This window comes from Pezoporus occidentalis, unplaced genomic scaffold (assembly GCF_034315485.1).
Source record: "Pezoporus occidentalis ecotype Australia unplaced genomic scaffold, CSIRO_AGI_Poc_V1 ctg148, whole genome shotgun sequence".
Lineage (NCBI taxonomy): Eukaryota > Metazoa > Chordata > Aves > Psittaciformes > Psittacidae > Pezoporus > Pezoporus occidentalis.
In genome coordinates this window covers 1,236,896-1,259,799 of record NW_026913295.1, presented here as the reverse complement: position 1 = coordinate 1,259,799, position 22,904 = coordinate 1,236,896, and the positions used below count along the sequence as shown (strand labels likewise).

General features: G+C 49.2%; 1 protein-coding gene across 4 annotated transcripts in view; it reads right to left on the bottom strand.

Moving 5' to 3' along the window:
* The window catches only part of SHISA6 (shisa family member 6), a 542,762-nt gene that overhangs the window by 297,012 nt on the left and 222,846 nt on the right, over positions 1–22,904 (bottom strand). For 3 of the 4 annotated variants that reach the window (XM_062610582.1, XM_062610583.1, XM_062610584.1), the window contains one exon: positions 16,674–22,696. In XM_062610582.1, the coding sequence (XP_062466566.1) occupies positions 22,146–22,696 (551 nt within the window). In that variant the 3' untranslated portion in view covers positions 16,674–22,145. Of the gene's footprint in view, positions 1–16,673; positions 22,697–22,904 lie in introns of those variants that run through there. The other variant, XR_009963172.1, reaches the window with a different exon arrangement.

The window sequence follows — 22,904 nt, the reverse complement described above, 5'->3', positions numbered from 1 at the left end:
CCAAAACCTTACAGTTTAATATACCAGCTGCTTGGCAAGAACCACGTCCATTGCTGTTGCTATGCTCCTTTTGTCCACCACGAGTTTCCATTTCCTAACTCAGTGGTCCTAAGCTGATGTGGGGTTTTACCTACCATTGTTGGCATCTGGAGCACACCCCCACTGTCAGATCTGGACCTTTAATTCAAACTTGCATTAAACCACTGGTCCATCAATCTACTGTGGACAAGAGCTGCACGTTCCTTTCTGTGGGTTGTGGTTCTCTGCACTGACAGTGCTGAATATCAGGGTACTTAACTCCAGATGCCCACATAACTCATCCTTACTGGTGTCAGACAGCAGTGGACGATGCTCAGCTGACTGCTGGACTTAGCACTGAGAGCCAGCAAGCAGTGGGATGCTATGGACCTCTGTGGGGCACTTCTGCTGAAGATAAACCCAAGCCATGCAACCCATCATCTGCTCTGCTTATCAGAGATCTTACTGCAGAACCATGCTGGAGTCACCAAAACCCCAGGTACACGTGGGACCTTGTAAATGGGGGAATGATTATAAGAGATGGGGGGGGGGGTGTCAAAGGGTTTAGAAGATTACACAGCTACTGCCTAATTGTTGAAGTGAAATAGGGGTTTTGTTAGCTGCAGCCTGGCAGAGGAGTTGGCTGAATGTGTCCCTTTGCTTTGTCAGAATAGAGACAGGATAAGTCTGAACAAAATGATCCCTGGAAATCATGCCCCGCTCCCCATCTGCCATCGCTGTGTGCATTTTATGCATCTGGATTGTGAGGACATTGCCTTGTGCTGTCTACTTAATAAGTGTTTTAATTCATTACTGTAATGTTATCTTTGGGAAGAAACAACAGATAGAAGGGGAATTATTAGGTAATGAGAAATAAATTGCTATCTATCGGAGCTCTCTTGCTGAACGCAGGTTTACCTCTCTAGAAAATGATTCAGTAACAATGGAGGTGGGGGCTCAGGCTGGGGCTGGGAGAAGATGCTGTGGTAAACACATGGAGGCACCTCCACCCAAGGAGGCTGGTACCAGCTGAGGTCATCAGTGTCCTGATTGCAGCATTTCCCTGGAAGCTGGGGCGGCCTCAGCAGCAGGTTCCTCCTTGTGCAGACCTGAACATTCCCACTGTCACATCAGGCTCCTGGGCAGGAGTCCCCATCTGTGTCACATCTGGAGTCCCTTCCCAGATGTGCCCCTCCAAGGCACAAGTCACATCAGCCCCTCCGAGGAGGCAGCATGGGCAGTACAGCAGCTCAGAAGGCAGAGTGGGGTTTGGTGTGCCCTGATGGGCCCATTCTTGCCTCCACTCTCTGCCTCCATCTCCGAAAGCAGACCAAGCTTGTGAGCAGCACCTGGTCCAGGCTGGTTTTCAAGGAAGCCTGGGTGGATGGCAAGTCTCTTCTTAGGCCCACAGACCAAAGACAGTGTGATGGAAACCCCTAAGACATGGGTCCTTCAAGCCTTGAGATCCTGTGTACACTGTCAGTCCTGCAGAAGACTATGGTCTGAGGGGGAATGGTGCTCTATGGTGGAATGAAGGGGCATGAGGGAATGATGGGTCTTTGGGTAATGATGGGCCATGGGGAAGCAGTGGGCTTTTCCTCTCCTGGGCAGTGGGAAGACTGATCGTCTCCCACATCCCACCCTGCTGAGATCGTGCATCCTTGCTCCAGCCAGATGAGGAGATCACACTGCCGTGGAGGACGTCGAGCCCCTCAGTCACACCTGCTGTTACAGCCTGGGGTTGTGTGTTTAATATTGCCATGACCACTGCGCATGCCTCAGTTTCCCCAGTGTGTACCTAGGAGATGAATGTGTTAACATCCCCCTTTGGCAGGGTCATGAAGGCAGGTGAATGGCAGCAGAGCCAGAAGCAGAGGGGCAGCTTTCTCCAAACCCTGTCTCAGCTGGGGATTGACCCTTCTGGGGAAGGTCTCATGGACTCAAGGGTGCAGGGGAGACCTTTCCTGGTGTGAGCCCAGCCCGTAACTCAGAACCACACAGCCGCCTCCTCATTCTCCCCCTTCTTCCCTTCCTATTCCCGGAGGGATGGGGAGGAGAATGGAGGGAATGTAAATCCCATGGGTTGAGATAACAGTGCAGTAACTAAGGTTTAACACAAACCACTACTGCTACCACCAATAATAATGATGATAAGGGAAATAACAAGGGAAGAGAACACAACCGCTCACCACCTGCCGACCGATACCCAGCCCGACCCGAGCAGTGATCTAGGCCTTCCAGGTAACTCCCCCAGTTTATATACTGGGCATGACGTGCCATGGTATGGAATACCCCTTTGGCTAGTTTGGGGCAGGTGTCCTGGCTCTGCTTCCTCCCAGCTTCCCGTGCCCCTCCTCACTGGCAGAGCTTGAGACTGAAAAGTCCTTGATCAGAGTAAACATTAACTGAGCAACAACTAAAACCATTGGTGTTACCAGCGTTGTTCCCAGGCTGGAGCCAAAGCACAGCACTGCACCAGATACTAGGAAGGAGAAAGATGAGTTACAGCTGAACCCAGGACACTGCCCCAGCCATGTCTCTCAATCTCAGCTCCCCACAGGTCCCAGATACCGAGAGACCACGGTTGCTGTGGGGCAATGGCTTGGGAGCTGCCTGGGGGTAGGATGGCAGGGGGGACCTTAAAGTGATGACTGGAGCCACTGACTGAGCACTCATTAGTTTTCTTGTGAGGCTCTGGGGTGGGCTCTGCTCCCTGCTCCCTGCAGCCAGCTCCTACAGCTCTGCTGCCACCCCTCTGCTGGGAAATCAGTGATGCATCACACAGGCCATGTCTGCTTTACAGCACTGCACACACCACCGTGTCCTGAGCACCGAAGAGGGGGAGTCCTGCACCAGCAGAGATGCCCTGGATAGGGTTCACATGAAATCCGACCCCATCCCACCCCATCCCATCCCGTCTTGTCCCAGACAATGCTGCTGGGGACCCATCCTGACCAACCTGTGTGCATTAGAGCATCCTGCTCTTCCACTCCTCCAGTGTACCACTATCATCCATCCCATCAAGAACATCACCCAGCACTAGGAGGCTGAGCTGACCCCTCTTTAACGACCCTGTGACATTACATGGGTTTGCGATAAGTGAAGTACGGCTGCTTTGAATCCATTAAGAGGTTCAACTCCTGCTTGGACCAGGCTGAGAGCTTGCCATCTGTCAGCTCCCCACCACAAATTAAGCTTATTATTGGCAGGTTTCTTCCCTTTGCTGCCAAAGTGTGGAGACTCCAGCACCTCTCGTGCCACCCATGCCCCTAATCTGCGCATCACACTGCTGGCTGCATAGAGTGCAGGGAGAGGAGAGGGGCTGCCTCGGCACACGCTGCCCAGGGGACGTGCTGGAGCCTGCAGGCAGAAAGCTGAAAGCCTCATGAGATCCAGCCCTCAATTCTGCAGCACAAAAGGCACCACATAAGGGCACAAGGGAGCAGGGATGTGGATCTGATTACAGGGGGGAAAGATGGCAGCCCTGGAAATCAATTATCTGTTCTTCAAAAGGACCAAGTTCTCCAAATTAATGATAATGAGAAAATTGTAGAGGGGGAAAAGAAAATGAGCAAAACCTAAAAATCCTTTAAAGAAAGGTATTTGGAAACAAAAAGCCACAAGCAGAGAGGCAGTTGTGCCTAAAAGCCTGGAGGATGGATGGTGTTAGCAACTGGGAATAACGCTGAATAGAGAGCAAACGAAAAGGAGAGAAAAGAATTCTTCAGAAACCAGGACTGTGAGATGTGGGAAATCCCTAAGGAAAGCTGCAGACTTTGGGAGAAAGCCCATAGCAGTCGTGGCGTTCCTTCCCAGAGGGTCAGGTCCCACATCAAAGAGCGGGGAAAACTTCCAGCAGGAACCAGGAAGGGCGGAAGTCAGGAAGCTGAAGCCCAGTTGTGGTTAGATTGGACTCTGTAGCCTCGTGCTCCTGCTCAGTGTGTAACATGGGCTCTGTCTCTGGACTGTGCAGACACGAACTCCGGGGGTGGTTTGTTCTTCTCTTCATCCGATGGCACTGGGAATAATTCCTGGGATCAGGTGTGGAGGTGCCTGCTGGCCCTGCGTCAAGGGGTGATGGAGACACACAAAGGATTCCCCTCCACCTCTCCCTGTTTCTTGTGGAGGAAGCCTACTTGGCCATGACTTGTGCTCTGGTCAGGCCCCTGCTTTGCAGAGGTGGGCACCAGATGCAGGTTTTTCATGTTGTGAGGCATTCATCTGTGCTCAGTAAAGCAGGGGAATGACCCCCAGCACCTGTAGCTAGACAAGTTATTAACGTCTACTGGGCTCAGCGCACTCGGCTGGCTTGCCCGTAGCTCTCCCAGGGCAGGACTGGGGGCATTACTCTACCAACACTGAGCTGCCTTTGAACACAAGGGAATTTCCAAAGGCTCCAAAGTGTGTGAATATGATAAAAGGCCACCTAGGATGACCAAACTGGATGAAGTGCTTAGGAAGGGAGCATGAATGAAAGGTCATATGGAATCCCACTAAACTTGAAGTAAATGACAGCAATGTAATTATTGCCTGACTTCAAGGCTTCGTAGGACATGGGTCTTGTCAAGCAAACAAATGATGCAATTACAGGTTGGGCTGGCAAAGGTAATTGCACAGATATAATAGACTTAGTTCATGGGAGGCGTTTCATTTAATAATGCATAATATGCTAATAAAATCTCACTTCGGGGAATGCAGAGTGGGTGTGGATGGCAACTTGACAGATACTAGGAGGGAGGAGTCCATGAGGGCTGATGGTCCTGGTAATGCTTTCACAGTGGAAGGGGATCTGAGCAGTGCTGGCAACACATCTACCCAGCAGAGCTGGAAAAGGATGTTGAGCACAGCAGCTCCCTGGGAACAGCTTGGGGTTTGATAGGGATACTGGAGTGCTGAGCCCTGCTTCCAGGGCTGCTTTCAAGTACACTGTGTTTAGTTAAGAGCCCAGCTGTAGTCCCAGGTGCAGAGTGGAGATGTTCTTGTGCCATAAGGAGAGTAGAGTGATTGTCTTTGTTTCTGCTCCCCACCCTTGCAGGTAAACCATCGCAGGGCTATTTCCAGAGATCAAACCATCTGGACCTCGTGTCAGACCCAGTGCTCTGTGCTTCACAAAGAGTGAATCTGCTCCTCAGGGAAGGTGCTTCCAAGACTAATTAGAAGAACCCTGGCTTTACTGCGAGACCACAGTGAGGCCAGCACCACTTTGTGTTCAGAAAGCTTGCTTGCTTTGCCTGCCCACGGGCCTTTGATTCTTCCCTTTCTATGTCTGCCACACCAGCTTCCTTGTCTGTTGGCTCTAGGTCATTTGCCCCCAGCTTGTTTGGTTTAGGAACATCTGGGATGAGTCAGCGACAGCATCTGGTGTCTTCCCAGGCCAGGTTGGTGGGACAAGGTAAAGAGGGACCTGGGGCATGTGACTGAGAATTTCTGGAGCAGGGTCTGCTCGCTGCACAGATGATGGTGTGGGGGAAAGGAAGCAGAAGCACCCCTGCAAATTAATGAGACATTTGATTGCCAGCTGGGATGTACTCAGCTCCAGGTGACCTCTGCCTCTGGCAGCAGTGCCAGTGGGCAGAATAGGGTAATTGGTATGAGCTGATGGAGATAACAATAAAAAAGGTCTATTAGCAGTGACAAGGGATGAGAGAGCAGTGCTTCATCAGGGGCTATCTCTTCCCCCTCAGTGTCCATGTGCACACAATGGATTGTCTGGTTCAAGGTTAAACCTGTGTCTAAAGAATAGGTTGGGACTGCTGTTGAGACACATCAAGAGAGTTTCCTGCCTACTCTGGCCATCACTCATCACCTATGCTCATTCACCCATCCGTGGGCTTATGGTGAGCAGATCACAATGTGACAAGTAGCAGGGGTTCCTCCAAACATTCCCCGTGGACCCAGCCTCAAAGCCATGCTAATCCTTGATTATTTTTCCATGCCTGATCAGCAAATCTTTTAGTAAGTTTCCTTGGCAGGAATTAGGGAAGACCGAGTGCTCCATAGACATATTGAGAGAAAGGGAAGGAATTGTGTCTAGAACTCATTCAGCTTTCTGTGCTGCCAGGACTGTGTACATGCTGTGAAGTCATCTCCCTCAAAGAACTCATTTCCCTCTAGGGCTTTCCTCATGGGACGATGAGCTAATTTCCTTAAAGAACTTTGTAACAGTTGTCCTTTGGGTTGCTCCTGGAAGTCTGATTCACAGCTTGGAACAAACCAGCCAGGACAAAAAACCCTGGCTTCAACCACTTAAGTTGTGGAGGACCTCAGCTGAGCATGATCCAGCTGTGCCCAGATGTGCCTGTGGTTAGGAACACATCCTGCTTGTGTTAGTGCAAGTTCACTGACAGCCTGAGCTTCCACAGGGTGATATGACCATTCCCACAACCATCACATCTGCCTGGGGATCCCCTGCATCTCCATGCTGAAACCCTTTGTTGCTTGGGTTAGGGCTACCCTGGTCAACAGAGCCATTCTGTGAGGGCAATGCCTACTCTTGAGATTCAGTTATCCAGACCCCACTGGCTAATGGGAAGATGCAGCCATCATGTTCTGGAGGACATGGCAGGCTGTTCAAGCTGGAGGGACACATTTGGAAGTGGTGGCTATGTGTTGTGGGTGTGTAGTGCTTTTGTTAAGTACAAACCAAGAAGGTGACTGCCGGCTTCTGAGAGACAATGAGAAATTGTCTTGTGTTACATAGAAAGCCTTTGAATTCCAATGCTCCAGAGCCCGGACAGTGACAAATGGGCTCTCCATCAGGTGCTAGTGTGAATTTACCTTGGGGAAAAGACGTGCTGTGGAAGGCAGATTAAACACATAATCCAACACTTGACTAAATCCATTTCTTGAGCTCTTTGATCTGTCCAATTACCCGCTACCAGGCTACCCTGGAGAAAAATATTTCCAGACCATAACAGGGATGGGTGAACTTCATGGATGAGCACCCCTGGTGCTCACAGCTGGGGCAGTAAGGGCAGCAGCAGGTCTAACACATCCTGCAGGATGAGTGAATGCTACTCCTTAAGGTCGCACCAGTGATGCCATGTCCCACCAGCATGTTGCAGGCTCCAGGGAATACCCAAACCCTACAGTCCTGAGACTCATGCATGCATGCAATGAGTAAATATGAGTGGACTTTCATATTCTGAAGGAATGTGTTCCTGGCAAAGGCATGGAAGAGCCTAGGAGTTCTTTGTGCTGGAGCCAGCACAAAGCTGTGCCTTATGGAGAGAGGAGCATCCTTGAGTGCACATACTTTTCCAGTGACAAATGGTTGTAGTGAATGAGCTCTCTGGGGAGAAAGCCAGGCCATATGTGACCAGCACCCTGCAGGGCTCCTGAACAAGCTGTCCATCCAGTGAGCTCTCTGCCTCTATAGCCAGATCTGCAGGCAGCAGATGCCTGGAACACTTGGCCTCCTCCCTCACTTTCAGTATGCAGTGCCTCATGATTGACAGGAAAATGTCTCTTACTGTCTCACTTAAAAACCCGTTTTCTGCTGCTGTGAGAGAAGATGCAGGAGAAGGATGCTTCAGCGGGTTGGGTTTGAATCCCCAGTGATACAGGGTTAACCAATGTACAAGGGGGTTGTACAGGGGGGTTGTACAGGGGGGTTAGAGGAATTCGCTTGCTTAAACAAAAGTCTTGTCTGTACCTATCATGCCTACTAAGCAGAACAAAGGCATGAACCATTGATAAGGAGAAGCAGACACCTGGTTCTATTGACAAGGAAAAGCAGATGCCTGATTCTACTGATAAGCAGCTATTGATAAGGAAAAGCAGACCCCTGAAGGGGGAGAAGCAGATGGTTTAGGGCTGGGACACTGACCAAACCTCAAGGCCCTACGTGAAGACTGAAAGGTGAAAGGTTCAAGAAGAGGAAGACTCATTTACTTCATCTTGAAGACCCTACCCACAGGAGGAAGACTCAGTTACTTCATCTTGAGACCCCTGCCCATGACCAGAGGGGGCACTGCGCAGGCGCAGAGGACCTTCTAGCTCATTATAATATGAAGTGGGGATAGGACATGAATATGTATAGGCGTGTTGTGCAACCTTATGAATATATATAACTTTAGAGAACAAATGTAGAGGGAAACAACACTGAGGCTTTGAGGAACTATCCCCGTGCGTCTCAGCGCTGACTAAAAAGCATACCTACTTTACAGCTTGAACGAGTTGTGGAGTCAATCCGCGTATCGCCCAGCAGCAAACTCACGGGAGGATCAAGGGTAATCCCGGGCTCTCTGGCCGTGGGGATGGGACTGATTGCACAGTCTGTTTGCTGAGGGGCAGGAGCAGAAAACAGCAAATCAAGACCCCCTCAGTTGTGTCCAGCCTCTGCCTTGGAGCAGCGTGCCCTGGGAGCAGAGACAGGAAACCACCAGTGATGTGCAGCTGAACTCACCCAGGTCCTAGGACACGTTGGTTGCTCTCCCTCTCTACCCAAAGCAAAGATGTGCTGGTTTCCTGACAACTCACTTACAAACAAAGGTGCCACCGAGCTGGCTGTGCCTTTTGGAAGCAGCCCAGACTGGAGGGGCAGAGCTGATGGGTGACCTCTGCAGTAAACTGATTCCAGCACATACACAGCCTGAGGGGCCCGAGTAAGTGGAGGAGATTAAACCAAAGTCCAAGCCAGCTGCCGGATTCCCTGGTGGCAAAGCTTTCCCACCATGGTTGGCTGATTGTATTTAAAGCCATGTCCCCAGGCCAAGCTCCCTGTACCGTGGGCAGAGGTAGACCACACACCATCCCTGTTCAGCGTGCCCACATTTACCCACCCGGTCCTTGGAGACCCCGGTAAAAGCAGCTCTTCGATCCCATAGACAGGGGGATGTTTCTGTGTAAACACAGCCGCTAAGGAAGACTGGGTAAATGCCTCTTTATTTTGCTCACAGCAGGCAGCTCAATTTGTCTCTAATGAGCACTAACACGCTCTCCTGCCATCACTCATAGCAATTACTCCGGACTCACCACTTGCATACAGAATGCTCAGAGACCTTACAGCAGTGTTCCAGTACCTACAGGGGACCTACAAGATACATGGAGAGGGGCTTTGGCCAAGGGCCTGCAGGGACAGGCCAAGGGGAATGGCTTTAACCTGCCAGAGGGGAGACTGAGATGAGCTCTAAGGCAGAAGCTCTTCCCTGTGAGGGTGCTGAGGCGCTGGCACAGGGTGCCCAGAGAAGCTGTGGCTGCCCCATCCCTGGCAGTGTTCAAGGGCAGGTTGGACACAGGGGCTTGGAGCAAGCTGCTCTAGTGGAAGGTGTCCCTGCCCGTGGCAGGGGTTGGAGCTGGAGGAGCTTTAAGGTCCCTTTCAACCCAAACCAGGCTGGGGTTCTAGGATAACCAGCAAACAGCCTGTGCCATGCGGTAGCCCACCATGTGGGCAAGGGGTTTATGGCCCCGCTGCCTGCCCTGGCTGCAGATAGGAGATGATAGGATAGGAAGACAGGAAAGCTGTGCCTGCTTCAGGTTGAATGGGCAGAGCTGGGGGCAGATCCCTGGGGTAGCTCTGCAGCAGGGCTTCAACATGTTCACAGTCTCTGCAGTCCTGTCTGTCCAAAGGCACCAGCATTCGGACGAACCCCTGCAGAGCCACTACCTCCAGGTCCCTGGACAATTGTGAATATGTATTTGTGGAGCTTTTGTTGGCCATTCTGCATGTCCAGAATGATATCTTCCCATTAACCCCCTAGGCACAGCCCCCTGATGAGGGTGAGGTTGAGCTGAGCAGGGGGTTCAGCCGTTCAAACAGTCAGAAAAGTGCTCAGAAGTGAACAGTAGGTGTGTCTCAGTGGCATTCCCACTCTGATCTTCGCCTGGTCCAAAGGACAGCTCCATTCCAGTAAAAATGGTATTTGTTGGTCCCAAACATTAAGAGACCTTGTAAATAAGTTGTTCTGTGTCAACCTGCTACCCTGTCCCATATCATAAATATGGGATGTAAAGCTTCATGCTTCCTTATTCACAGACAAGGAGCTACATTGCCAACCTAGTTGGTTTAGTTAACCTGCTGCTTGGACTACTTTCTATCTCCCTCTACACACAAAAAAAGGCCATTTATAAACCTGTGAGAGTCACATTTCGCTTTTACTTAAGTGCTTGGTTGTACTACATAGAGTGAGAAGCCAGGAATGAATTTGCCTTCAACTGTAACCGAAAGTCAGACCTGAGAACAGCACAACAGGTTAGCACCAGTCCTGAGGTTCTTACCATTACAGTCAGGGATCCAAAGAATCCTCAATTAGTCAATATTTATAATGGGCCTCAAAGGAGATGGAGCAGAGCAGCCACAAATCAAGGGTGACTGGTACAACAAGAAGGCTCCTTGCGGAAGATGCCGTAATTGATGGCACAGTAATTGGAACAAGAGCTGGCCTCTTGGTAGGATGGCTGCTGGGTAGATGTAGTGTGAGGTTTTTCCTACCAACTGTATTATGTTTTATAGCAGAGATATCCCAGAATTTAAAGCTACAACAGCTCCTTTCTGTGTTTGCTTTATCTGTGCAGTGTGCTTGTGTAAATGCGTGTGTGCTGAGAGGTGAGGTGAGCAGGGGCTGGTGAGGGGTGCCTGGTCCTGCCTGTTCAGTACGCCCTGCATGGAGACACTCCTTCCAGCTGGTTATCGTTTTCCCAAACTTGACATTTTCCAGGAAAGATTCTGCATCAAACTGAAACAAAACCTGGGCAAAATTTGGCCAAAAGCTGTTTGATAAAGGTCAGGCCCATGAACTTTGGGGGTGGGAGGCAATGGGGACAGGACAGGAGGTCTGCCCCACCAGGTTGGACTGATCAAGGGAGCCAGAAATGAGTGGAGGTTTCCTATGTATCCTCTGCTTTCACAGAACCACCGTTGAGCCTTACCCAGCACAGGAGGGGGAAGAGGTCTGCTTTGCATGCATGGCATGTTGGCTTGCAAGGAATCAGAAAAGGACTGGAGAGGAACTGGGCTGAATTGGGCAAAGGTAATGGGAGCTGATGGGTGTCTAAGCTGTGAGCTGATGTGAGAAAAGTAGGGGAGGATTGGAAGATGAAGCTGGGATTGTATTTTACAGAGTGTTCATTAAAAAGAATGAAGTGATTCCCCATAGCTCTAAACCAATTAGGAAACACCATCAGAGAAGCAGTTTTGCAGCCTGAGGATCCATTAAATGATTGCAGATAGCTTTGCCTGTGGCCCTATCTCAAAGCAGACCTTCTCTAGGGCCATTCCAGAGCTGGGTGCTCAAGGGACACTGCTGCCTGTAGAACCCTCCTTCAAATTCAGAAGCAGCTTTGGGCATGGAGCAGGGAAGAGCTACTGGCTGATGCTGGATGGGGTTATGGGCTCCAAATTCATAGCTGGAGCTGAGGCTTTTCCTTTAATCCCCAGAAGTGCTGTGTGACGTCCTAAAAAGCTGTTCCTTTTATAAACCAGTCCTCAGAATGCACCAACACATTCACTCTCTCCTTCCCAAGCCTCAGCTCTTCGTGTGTGTGGTGAGGATAATGCTGGCACTTCATCTGGGTGTCTAGAGATAAAGTTAGCTTTATACAGCCTCACCTATGCTGGTGATAGATGCCACAGAAAAGACTTGGTGGAAATGAGTCATTCCTTTTCCAGAGGCGGGTGCGAAATGCAGAGTGAAAAAGGCATCCTCTGGGAATTTGTCCCTCATCTGCTGTGAACAGCAGGCAAGCAGGGACAGTAATGGATGGCATTTGCTCCACCAGGGAGCACCGTTTAGGCTGTTGAGGAAAGGAAGCGGCACAGGACTTGGGCTTGATCTGATGCATAAGGTAGGGGGTAACAAAGGTTTTCTTTCCAAGGGCTTCAGAGGCAGCAAGGACCATCCGAGAGAGCACTACTCGGAAGGCACAAGCACCCGCCGTGTTAGCTCGAGAAGGTCAGCATCAGCAGCAGCAGGTTAGGGGATGTGCCTCTGACCAACGGGCATGGCCGTGCACTCACTGGGGTGAGAGGGACAGTTCAGCACCAGAACAGGCTGCCCAGGGCAGGGCTGCAGTCACCGTCACTGCAAGTGTTCACACAGCGTGGGGACGAGGCCTCAGTGCCATGGGTTAGGGGTGGCCTTGGGAACAGTTGGACTGGGTGAGCTTAAAGGGCTTTTCCAACCTAAGCAATGCTATGATTCCATGGCTGTCTCTTTATTGGGGCTGCTCCTCCACTTCCCTGGTGGAAGATTTGCCAGTGAGTGCCAGCCCTGTGTGTTTTGTGGAAGTGTCTGAGTCACGTTGCTCAGCAAGCAGCACACCTCCTGCTGACCTGGAAACCTGCATGGACCAGAGGAGTCCTTTTCCTGTTAAAGGGCAATAACAAGGTGGAAAAACCTGGATGTTGGACTTGGTCAGTCAAAGGAGACCATCCGGCTGAGTCTGTGATACAGGTATGCTCAGTGCACATGACCACAGGAGCACAGGAATAGCAAGCTGGTTGCGAGGTTCAAAGAAGCTTTCAAATGCTTTTCGGTGCTAGTGTGGGCAGATCCAGTGCTTGCTGCCCTGAAAACATGGCCCAGTTCTCCCTCTTCCATTTCCCACTACAGCTTGGAACAGAAACCTCTGTGTAGTATTTCACTGTCCTTGGAGGACCCTCCAAATGGAACGGTGCTGGATAGGTCTGCAGATCAGCCTGAAGCACAGATCCTGCAAGAAGCACAGACCCTCCTGACTTCCCAGCACAGAGCTGGATCTACAGATCCCAAAGGTCTGGTTGAGCCAAGTGCTACCCTGTGCTTGATCACTGCCCATGGTGTCAGGTGCAGTAATGACCAAAGGCCATACAAATAGATCTATGCTGTTCTCACAACAGGTCTTCTCCCAGGCTCCTTCAGTCTCCTGCTGCTGTCACTACACAGGAGATGGGCAAGGGTTAGACAGCTACTGCAGCTTGCACAGAGATATCTCATTGAAGCAGGGAGAGATGACTCCTGTCCTGAAAGGACTGAAATAGCTCCTGAGCTTTGCTGAAGTTAAACAGAGTTTTGATAGCTGCAGGGACTTCAGTCCAGCGTGTAACCCAGGGACTTCAGTCCAGCATATAACCCCATGAGTTCCCTGAGCACATCAGCTCCTGAGGAGCTCTGAGTACACTTTGGCACTATAACTTCTGAAAGACCATGAAGTCAGCCCTGAGCTGGTTTCTGAGTTGATGCAGTCTTGTGTCGAGCAAGAAGAGACAGTAAGATGAGGGAAAAAGCTTCCTGGCCCTGTTTGGATGGTGAAATGGGCACGTGCTGCACATCACCCACAGGACTTGTCCCCTGCCCTGCACTAGACCTCCTTGTCCCACAGCAGCCCTGTGTGGCTGTGGCACAGCTGAAGCGCGCTGCCTCTTTGCTGGCAGCCAGAGGTCGAATTAACACACACAGAAAGTGATTCCCAAAGCTCGAGGCAGACAAGAAAAGCTGCTCCCTGGCATTTCAACAAGGAGGTTGATGGGGGACTGCATCGTATTCCCAGGCTGCTCCTGACTCACTCTGTGCCTGGAGTGAGTCACTTCCAAAGGTGTCTCCTTCTGATGTCCTCTTGGCTCTGCAGGGAATGGTAATGCTCCTGAAGGCTCTTGCAAAGCTCCATTAGTTCTTAAAAGCCTTTGAGTGTGTTACTGCCTGGGAGGAAACACCCTGTGGAAACAGATCCCTCCTTCTTGGGCAGAAAACAGTTCCGGGTTTAAAGTGAGCTTCAACTCCTGACAGCTCACTGAGCTGTAGGTTTTATCTACAAGAATAACTGAGAGAAAGGTGGTAACCTGTTCAGAGGATTACTGTGGCAGTAGGAATTAGCATTAGCAGCCACACAGCATTTATTACAGCAAGAAACACTGCCCATCTGGTCTGTCCTTGGTAGTTTGCTCCAATGACAGTCTGTCTGTCATCAGCTGGTTCTTCTGATGCTGGATTAAAGAGGTTTTTAATACCCTACGCTTTTCACCCCCTAAAATTGCTTATAGCTGGTGACCGAGTCACATCACAGCCTCTCACTATGACCTAAAATGTTGAGCTTTGTAAAAACATTTCTCCAACTAAGTTTTGAGCTGGACGACTCCACTAAGGCGTCTGTATGAATCCCAGGAGCCCTGCTCCAGTTCCTGCAGGTCTTCATAGGCGGCACTGTGGCACTTGCTGTTCAAAGGAGCCAGCCCACCCTTGACTCAGAGCTTCCTTTTTTGTTGCTCTTTGCATCCCAAACCTTCCGTGTCTCCTGAAACTTTTAGCAGCAGCAATTTCATCTTTATTTCTGGATCACTGAGCTCAGTGTTGAAAAGTGCGTGGTCTTGTGCTAAGTTCTGCCAAATGCCACTTGCAACAGCTCTTTGAAGGGTAAACCCCACTGAAACCAACTCTCTGAGGGCTGCCAATTCCACTCTTTAACATCAGCACCCCCCAACATCACTTTTCTCCAGGATGTGCTATCAATCACTGCACCAGGATGTGCAGTGATTGATAGAAATCAGATTATCAAGTGGCACATGATCCAGTACTGTAGGAAAGGCTAAATGTATTGCATCTACACATCACCCTTGCCAGTCCAGATTGTAAGAACACGAGAGAATGAATTCCAGGGTTTTGGATAAGTTCTGCCTTTCTCAACCCATGCTGGCAAGTGTTAATTATCCAGCAGCCCTTTAATGCTCCATCATTTTTCAACATCTTTCCAAGTCAATTGGGAGCAATGCTAATCCTTCGGTTTAGGAAAACATTCCCAAATGTCATGCTGGAGCTCAGGAACAGCAGGAGAGCTGCTGGGAAGATGTCACCAATGGAGTGGCCACCCCTCCTATCTGGACTCCTGTCCTTCACATTTCAGCAGCACCTTTGGTGCTCCAGAAACCAGCAGTGTTTCCGGATTTTGCCTTTCAGTGACACCATCCTGTCTCTTTTTCATGTGTGAGGATCTTTGCCTTCCCAACTGGAGGGATTTCTGCTTTCTTTTGCTTCCCTTCAGCTCTGGTTTTGCTCTGGTGTGAGGAGGTGATACCAGGACCCTGCTGTAGGAGCCACCTGTGGGCAAGCTGTCTCCATTAAGGATAAGAAACGGCTGACACAATCCAGCTCTATTGCTCCTCAGGTAACTCCACACCCATCATGACCACCCCAAGTCCTTCCAGATATAAGTCAGATATTTGACAGACCCCTGCTACAGCTGGTCTTGCCCTTTGTGTGCTCTGCTGCCTCTGCGTCCTCAGGGAAGGTATCTGCTGGGTCTCACAACCTGCTCAGTCTGCCCCTGTCCACCAGGCAGGTCTGACAGAACAGCTCTGCACTCTGAACCGTAATTCCCCATCGCTCCCTCCCCACTTATTGGTGCTACAAAGGATTGGGAAGTTACAAATAGAACTGCCAGGAAAAATGAAACTTCTCACTTAAAAATGCATTTTAATTCACTCTTCTGGGTTCATGTGTTTCTTAGGAAATGCTGATGACGTCTTGCTGACTCTGAGCTCTGATCTTAGGGAGATAGGAGACCTCAAGCACTAACCTGGCTACAAAAGGACCTTCTCTTGGTGGCAGTGGCTTTTACTCCTCAAAGCTTGTTTAATCTGTTTAAGCTGAACAGCAAAGCAGGAGAAAGCTATGCCTAAGGAAAGAGTGCGAATGAGTGCTTGGGATTGATGGGTGAGTGGTGGTGATGTGATAACCTCTGCATCACATCAAAGTAGCAGTGGGGAAGGACCTGTGGGGCATTAGCCCTGTGATGTTATCTCAGTAGAACTCTGAAACTCAGCACCAGAGCTGCAAACTAGCAGAGAAGGGACAGGGGCAGATGTGGTGTGATGTGGTGTGATGTGGCACGACTGGATGAGGAGAGCTTCTCCCAAAGCCCTGCAGCACATGGATGGGCATCCAGCAGCTCCGCAGTGGGAGGGAAGCACCACCACAGTGCCTGCCCTCCTTCATCTGCTCCCAGTGCTGTGGTATGAAAGGGTTCTGATGCCTCAACGATTTTTATTCCCAGCAACCTTTCTCCATTCCAAAACATCACATTTTTAATGCAGGAAAATCTGCATAATGCTGAAGGCAAAGTGATATGAAAATGGAAGTATAAAATAGGGAAAAACCCTGCCATGTTTCCCATCAAGACATAGTAATAATAAATCCGGACTCGGAGCTTGTAGAAATGAAACTGCAGTGGTAGTAGTGGGAGCTGTTTAGTGAGGAAAACACCCCGGCCTCCTTGGCACTTCCCACATCTTGGAAGAATGACAGGGAAATTCCTGCATGTGCAGCATTGCCAGCAGCAAAAGCAAAGCACCCACAGAAGTCTCCAGCGTTATGGGACATTTCACAAGCTCTGCATTTAAATACAAGGTGTTCTAGATAGAGAATGGATTGTGGCTTCTAAATGGAAAATTAAAGAAGAACAACATGGAAATAAAACCTTATGGGCTTGCATGATAAAATTCAACAGCAAATAGGAACATCTCGTTTCTTCCCCTGCTATTTTCTGGAATGATGATGAAATGCAGTAAAGAATTATGTAAAAATAATGACTCTTCCAGGCCTTGTAGCATTCATTTTAATAGCTGCAATTAAACTACACACAGAAATATAGATATCTACCTTTCAATTGCTGGTTACAAAGATTGGGAAGGTTGCCAAGAAAATGGCCTTTCCCCCACCCCCCCCAATAGATACCAAAAGAAACAATTTATATGTTGAAATTGCCTTTATTTTTTAATCCATAAATATTTGTTACTGACAAAAGTGGAAAAATCCTTAAGACTCTAAATTTTACTAAACTGATAATATTTTTGTTTACAGTACATACAGAATGTGCTTTTACAGGTAAGTATAACAACGAGAATAATACAGAGAAAAACAGTCAAATACTGCTCATCTTGAAGCTTGTTTAATGGTCAACCAAGAGTCTGTGCAAAGTTACAGATACAAATGTACTTCCTCTTCAGTACTACGGTATAATAAACATGGAATCCATAAACCGGGCTAAAGCACAAAAATATCCACTTACCCCCTCTTAGGAAATACTGTCCCCCAAACTAAAAAGCCTACAGTAAGAAGTGTCTTTCTCAGAGCCAAGAAATTCTTGCTACAAAAACGTCGGAGGGGTTTGCAGACAGAAGGTCAGGAGCCATCGCGGAGCACACGGGCAGCGACGCACGTCCGCCTGCAGCGGAGCTGGTGGGGATGGCGACCTCCTGCTGGAGCCACGGGACGCCTCTTCGCGCGTTGCTGGGAGCAGAGACCTATTCCAGATGTACACTGACGTGCTGGAACGGGATTGTCCAACTCTCCCCTCGCCCCGGGCAGCCAGCGGGTGAAGCGTAGGTTGGTCTTCCCAGCTGGATTTGGGCACCTTGAACCAGCTAAGAGAGGCTGGGATCGAGACCTTCGACCATCCACTTAGGGACATACAACACAGAAGTGGCTGTTCTCTAAGAAGCAGCCCCCACACAGGCTTATTGCTAACAACACTGTTTATCAAAATATTTAACCCCCATCTCACGTATTTCCCCCACCAGCTTTTCACTCGTCTGAAACACACTTGCACATGAAATGTGTTTGTTAAGTGTATTTCAGCGGAGTCCCTCCTTCCAGGATAAGCACTAAATCTGAAAGAAAACTAAGATGATCTTTTTCTCCATCACATAAACTGAAGAATGGCAAATTGATTGCAAATCCGAACATTTATTTCAAATACAATTGGAGTCACCCTCTCTCATGATAGTTAAGTTTATTGTGGTGGAAGAAGATGGAGACATCTTCCCAGCTACCGGGAACTACCCATCCCTTATAAAAGCTTGATGCCAAGGCCTTGCGGATTCCTGGTGGGAATGCTTCTCAACAGAAATATGCATGAGGGAAGCCCAGGCTCATGGGACCAGCTTTGCAGTTAGCCAGGCTAGCAGAACAGTAGACAGAAATGAAATCTAGGCCAGGAAAGGAGGGCTTACTCCCGGGTAACTGTCCCTGTTTCTTCCCACCCACACACCCCCCCACCCCCAAGTAACAGATCCTCATTTATAAAAGGAACATTAAAACATTGAAAAATATTTTGTTTTTTCCTTAAAACACAATTCAGTGGCATTAGAAGACTTTTATGACAAAATTTCCATTCCATGTGGTGCTCTGTGTGGTTCATTACAAATAGTTTTTCACATTTCAAAGAAGGATTCAACATAGTTTGGAAGCTTAGACTGGTACAGGGTCAGTCAGAGCTTAATGACTGCATTTACAGTATGTATGTATATGCATGTGTTTGTGTGTATATACATATACATACGTGTAGCTCTATCAAGGAGAGTTGTACAAAATCAGTGCAGCTCACTCTTACGTGTTGCTGCTTGGGGAATGCAAACCATTATCAGTTTGTAGGAAGTGATATAAAGTTTTCCACATCACCCTCCCCCAGTCCCTGCACATGCACTCTGGGAACTGGACACTCCACAGATGTGTGTTTCCACCTGGGGGTTGGAGAAAAAGACAGATCAATTCTTCAGAGTATATTAGGTGAATCAAGGCAGATGATATTTTACTGTACAGAGGAGAGTGACTGCTTCCTGCTTTTCTCCTGAGTGCCGAACATTAAGGTGACTCAGACATGAGGAGAAGAAAACAGAAAGGTCCAAGTGCAGGTCACAGCATCCCTCAGAGCTGCTTGCCTGTGAGGGACCCTGACCAGAAGGAGAGCAATAGGAAATGTGGGCAACTGCATCCCCCTACCCCAGCACTCTCATTCTGGACAGACACTGGCTTGCAACACATCAGACGTGATGTGGCAGGATAATGGTGACAAACAATGTTAATAAAAATGCTTTGCTGCTCTACAGTATCTGTTGTGGGAGGGTCTCAAAGCACTTCATCAACATTATGGTATGAACCCTCATAATGCCTCTGCAGAATAGGGAAGCGTTACCATTATCACACATGTTGACCATGGGGAACCGAAGTGCTTTGGACCAGCCTGTGGATCATGACACCCAGTCCTGAACCAAGTGTCCTTTCAGTGACAAACTCTCAGAACACAGAATAAGGTAACAAATGACATAAGAACACCTCAGTGTGCTGCAATGTCAGTGCTGTAGCTATCAACGCATTCCAGCACACACAGCAAGCCATGGGAAGACATGGTGCACAGGAACAAATTGTGATCATGGTGCCTTCCCAAAGAAATTTGCTGAAAATTTTCTGTGGTGGTGGCAGAGTCCCTGAAGAGATTTGGCCTAGAAAGTCTTTTTGATGGTTCTCGTGGGGCACATCTGCTTGAAACTGTTGAGCTGATAGAAAAGATGAGGAAACGGGCTACGTTTTCTTTGGAGGATTGCTGCCCAGGTAGGACAAGTTAGAAGAGGGCCTTGGTCAGAATAAGAGAAGGCTCTGAGGTCAAATGGGCTGGAGCACAGCACAGCATGAGCTACTTGAGTGAAACGTGTCCATATTGGCATCTGGTCCAGCAGTTTCTTATGTTCATGAACAGAACATTTGAACAAAGACTAGAGCTTGAGACACACAGCTACGGAAATGGATAGAGAGGAGAGTTCACCTACCCGCAGCCTCACATGGTCACCTTTGCTCCTCCGACTCTTCCATCTTAACTCCTGGAGATTCTAGGATCGCCTCCCCTCTCCCACAGTGTTCACATCTCCCTGCTTGCAGGGCGGAAGATCCTGGCTTTGCTTGGGCCATGAGAGGATGGAAGAGCCCCAGAACCTCAGCGGGGGTTGCCTCCCCATGAGCCATGTGTGATTCTCTTCTCTTCAAGAGGCACAAGCTCCGGTCTGTGGGAAGGTCAGCAAGTGCAATGCTTTCACAGGGATTGCCTTCTGTGAAGAAGTAACCAGCGAGTGAACTGAGGAGCTTGGAGGTAGTCAGGGGAGGAAGTGTCCATCAAGGGAAGGAGATGAGCTGTGAGCCTTTTTTCTCTTATCCCTCCCGTGCCATGCACTGCCACTCTGATCGATAGACTATTCTGGTGGTTGCCAGATTGATTTTGCCCAAGGCTGCATGGTAATGACCACCTGAACCGTGGAGACTCTTATTCATTCCTTCCCAGCTCAGTTTCCGCCAAACAAAGCCCCAGGACGTGTGACAGCCGGAGTCCTTTCTGAACAGTCTCCATCAGGCGAGGCAGAAGAAAGCCCAAGAACGAAGAGTCTGGGAATGGGAAAGGCCACATGGCCACCCCACTGAGGCCTCCTACCTCTAAATCCCACCAGGGGAAGATGGCATGCTCTCCCTGCCTACCCTGCACCAGATAAACCTGGTGCTGTATCATAAGCCTCCACAGAAGACTCAAGCTCACAACAACCTACAGTCATTATACGCTACAGCAATGATGTGTTGAGCTGGGAACATCATTAAGGCCAGGAGGTGGGAGGTATTTGAGGGGAGGGAGAAGGGCAGACCTAATTTAAATGAAGTAAAAAGCCATGTAGGAAAAGGGTCAGTGTGGGAATGTAGGGCATGAAGAGAGAAATACTGGATGGGAATGTGTTTACAGCCTGCAGTCAGTTGTCATTTCAGCTGGAGGACAAGCATGCCTCTCATTGGGATTAGCAGCATGGGTGTGTGCATGTGGTGGGGCTTTGAATGCACACCAAGGACAGCGAGTCCAGAACTAACAGTTACAGCACTGGGTCTGGGTAGCCTTCAAGACCTCTGAGACCCTTTCCTGGCCACAGAAGTATGCTCTAGTGTGAGTTAGTTCTACAGAATTTGATAGGAGCACAAATACAAGGAAAAAAACCCAACCCAAACCAAAAGAAACCAACAGAAACCAAAGCAAAGCCCAATCTGGCTTGAAAACCACAGATAAAACCCTCACAAATTCTGGACCCACGAGTCTATGTTTTACAGATGTTACAAATATACAGTATCTAATTAGCATCAATCAGATATACAACATGCCCACTTATTATAATTATGCTGGATATATAATTTCTATGCATGAAATGTAACTGTCTTCATGGTTAGGATTGGTACTGAGTGGATTTGGAATTTGGAAGGTTTTCTTGCAGATGGAGAGAAGATACTGGAAAATAACCGACCTCTTTTTCTGTAGGCGAGACACCCTCAGCTTTGTGCTTCTGCTAAGGGCTAGAAAAAGATCTGCTACATATGGAGTTCTAGATGTAACTGAGAGAACGTTTGTTCAGAAATGGGGGAACTGGGCCAGTGGAAGATGCTTTCAGGAAAATAAACAGGCTCAGTGAGTGTGTGGTAGCCTTGGCCTTGCAGGGGTCTCAGTGGAGTCAGGACTTCCCCCAGCACAGGTCAGCAGTGCGAAGCTGGACGAATTCTGGTGCTTTAGGTTCAGCAGTGGCAAGAAGCTGAAGGAAGAGAAACCCTCTTCCTCCTTCCTATTTACATGTTGGAGACACCAAGATACTAGAATGAGTGGGGAAAGGGTCTAACAAGCATTTCAGCATATTTGTGCTTATTGAACACATCAACCCCACTACTTCCTACACTGAGAGAGCAGGCGATTTGTAGGCACTAGTATGTTTTTATCTTATGAATATATTTAATATAAACTAAACCTTTATTTCTCAGCCAGGCTATTCTTGTCCCTAGATCTGCCAGTCCCCTAGGAAAGTCTGCCCTTGAATTCACTCCAAGGGTGATGGAAAACAGATGTACGGGTTCTGACTGATAGTGAGCAGTCTGGAGGTGATCCCCAGCAGCCAGAAGCTTACCTTCTTGCTACAGAAAGGCCAGACATGAGGGCTGGCATGCAGACCAAGAGCAGTAGTCCTTCCTGCCAGAACTGGGTGCTGCTTTTCCTCCTCCCTGTCTTGGGCTGCATGAGACTGCTTCTACCTGTAGCAACTGAAAAGTCCTAAATTCATAAGGACAATGAGATAATGCAGGTGAGCCCTTAGAAGGAGCCATTGACTGCTATGGCTTTCTTTGACAGAAACTGATGCACATCAATAAATTTCCCCTATTATCTCTCACTACCATCTGCTTGCTTGCTTGGGTTCTTCTTATGTCATCACCGATGAAGGGGTGGCTTTAAAAACAACGACGTGGATGGGACTGTCAGAGAAGTCTTTTCAGACACTGAGTTATTAGAGGTTATCTTGGCCTATAAGGCCACTGCAGTCTGGGGTGCTGTGCCACCCCAGTCCTTAATGAGTATCTACAATGCACGAGGTCCTATCAAACAGTCACCTCTGTTTTGCTCGCTGTGCGGTAGTGATGGTGGTGTCCTGGAATATAATGCAGTTGTTCTACCGTGTTGTGCCGTCGGGAGGCAAATGCTTGGCGCTTGGCGGAGGTCGGGTTCATACCTAAGGTATTGTACAAGTTATTTGAGGCACTAGGATGGGAGTGCATTTTTGTCATCCTGTAGCGATCCAAGACGGGTGTTGATACAAAGACGTCTGTGTGTGACAGTGCCCGTGACATAGACTGCTCAGGGTACCCCGACCGCTCCGGGGAGAGCAGCGGGTCTTGGGAGTGGAGGCGTTCCGCGGACAGGAGCTGCTCATCTGAGAGGATCCGTTCATAGGACATGCTAAACTCCTCGGGCATGATCCTCTCAGGGGACAGCACTCTGTCCTGGGACATGGCCCTGATGGGACGGCGGGGCCTGTCCCTCTGGTTGGTCTGTTGAGACATTTTGATGACGTTGATAGGGAGCGTGCCCCGGGCTGCCAGGTCTGGCAAGTGTCTCCTCCTCATGTAGTACTCATCAGCCTCTTTGTCAGCTGTGGGAAAGGAAAGGGAAGTTAGGAATGTCAGAGTGCTGTCCCATGGGGTGAAAGGGACTGTGTACAGCACACCGCCTTGGACCAGATGCCTCCTCCAAGGCACCATCTACCAGCAGCTGGACTGGGGCATGGACATCCATGTCAGAAATGCCAGCCCTGTGTGGGTTGTGTCACCATGGGCTTATAGCAGACAAAGAGTGTTATA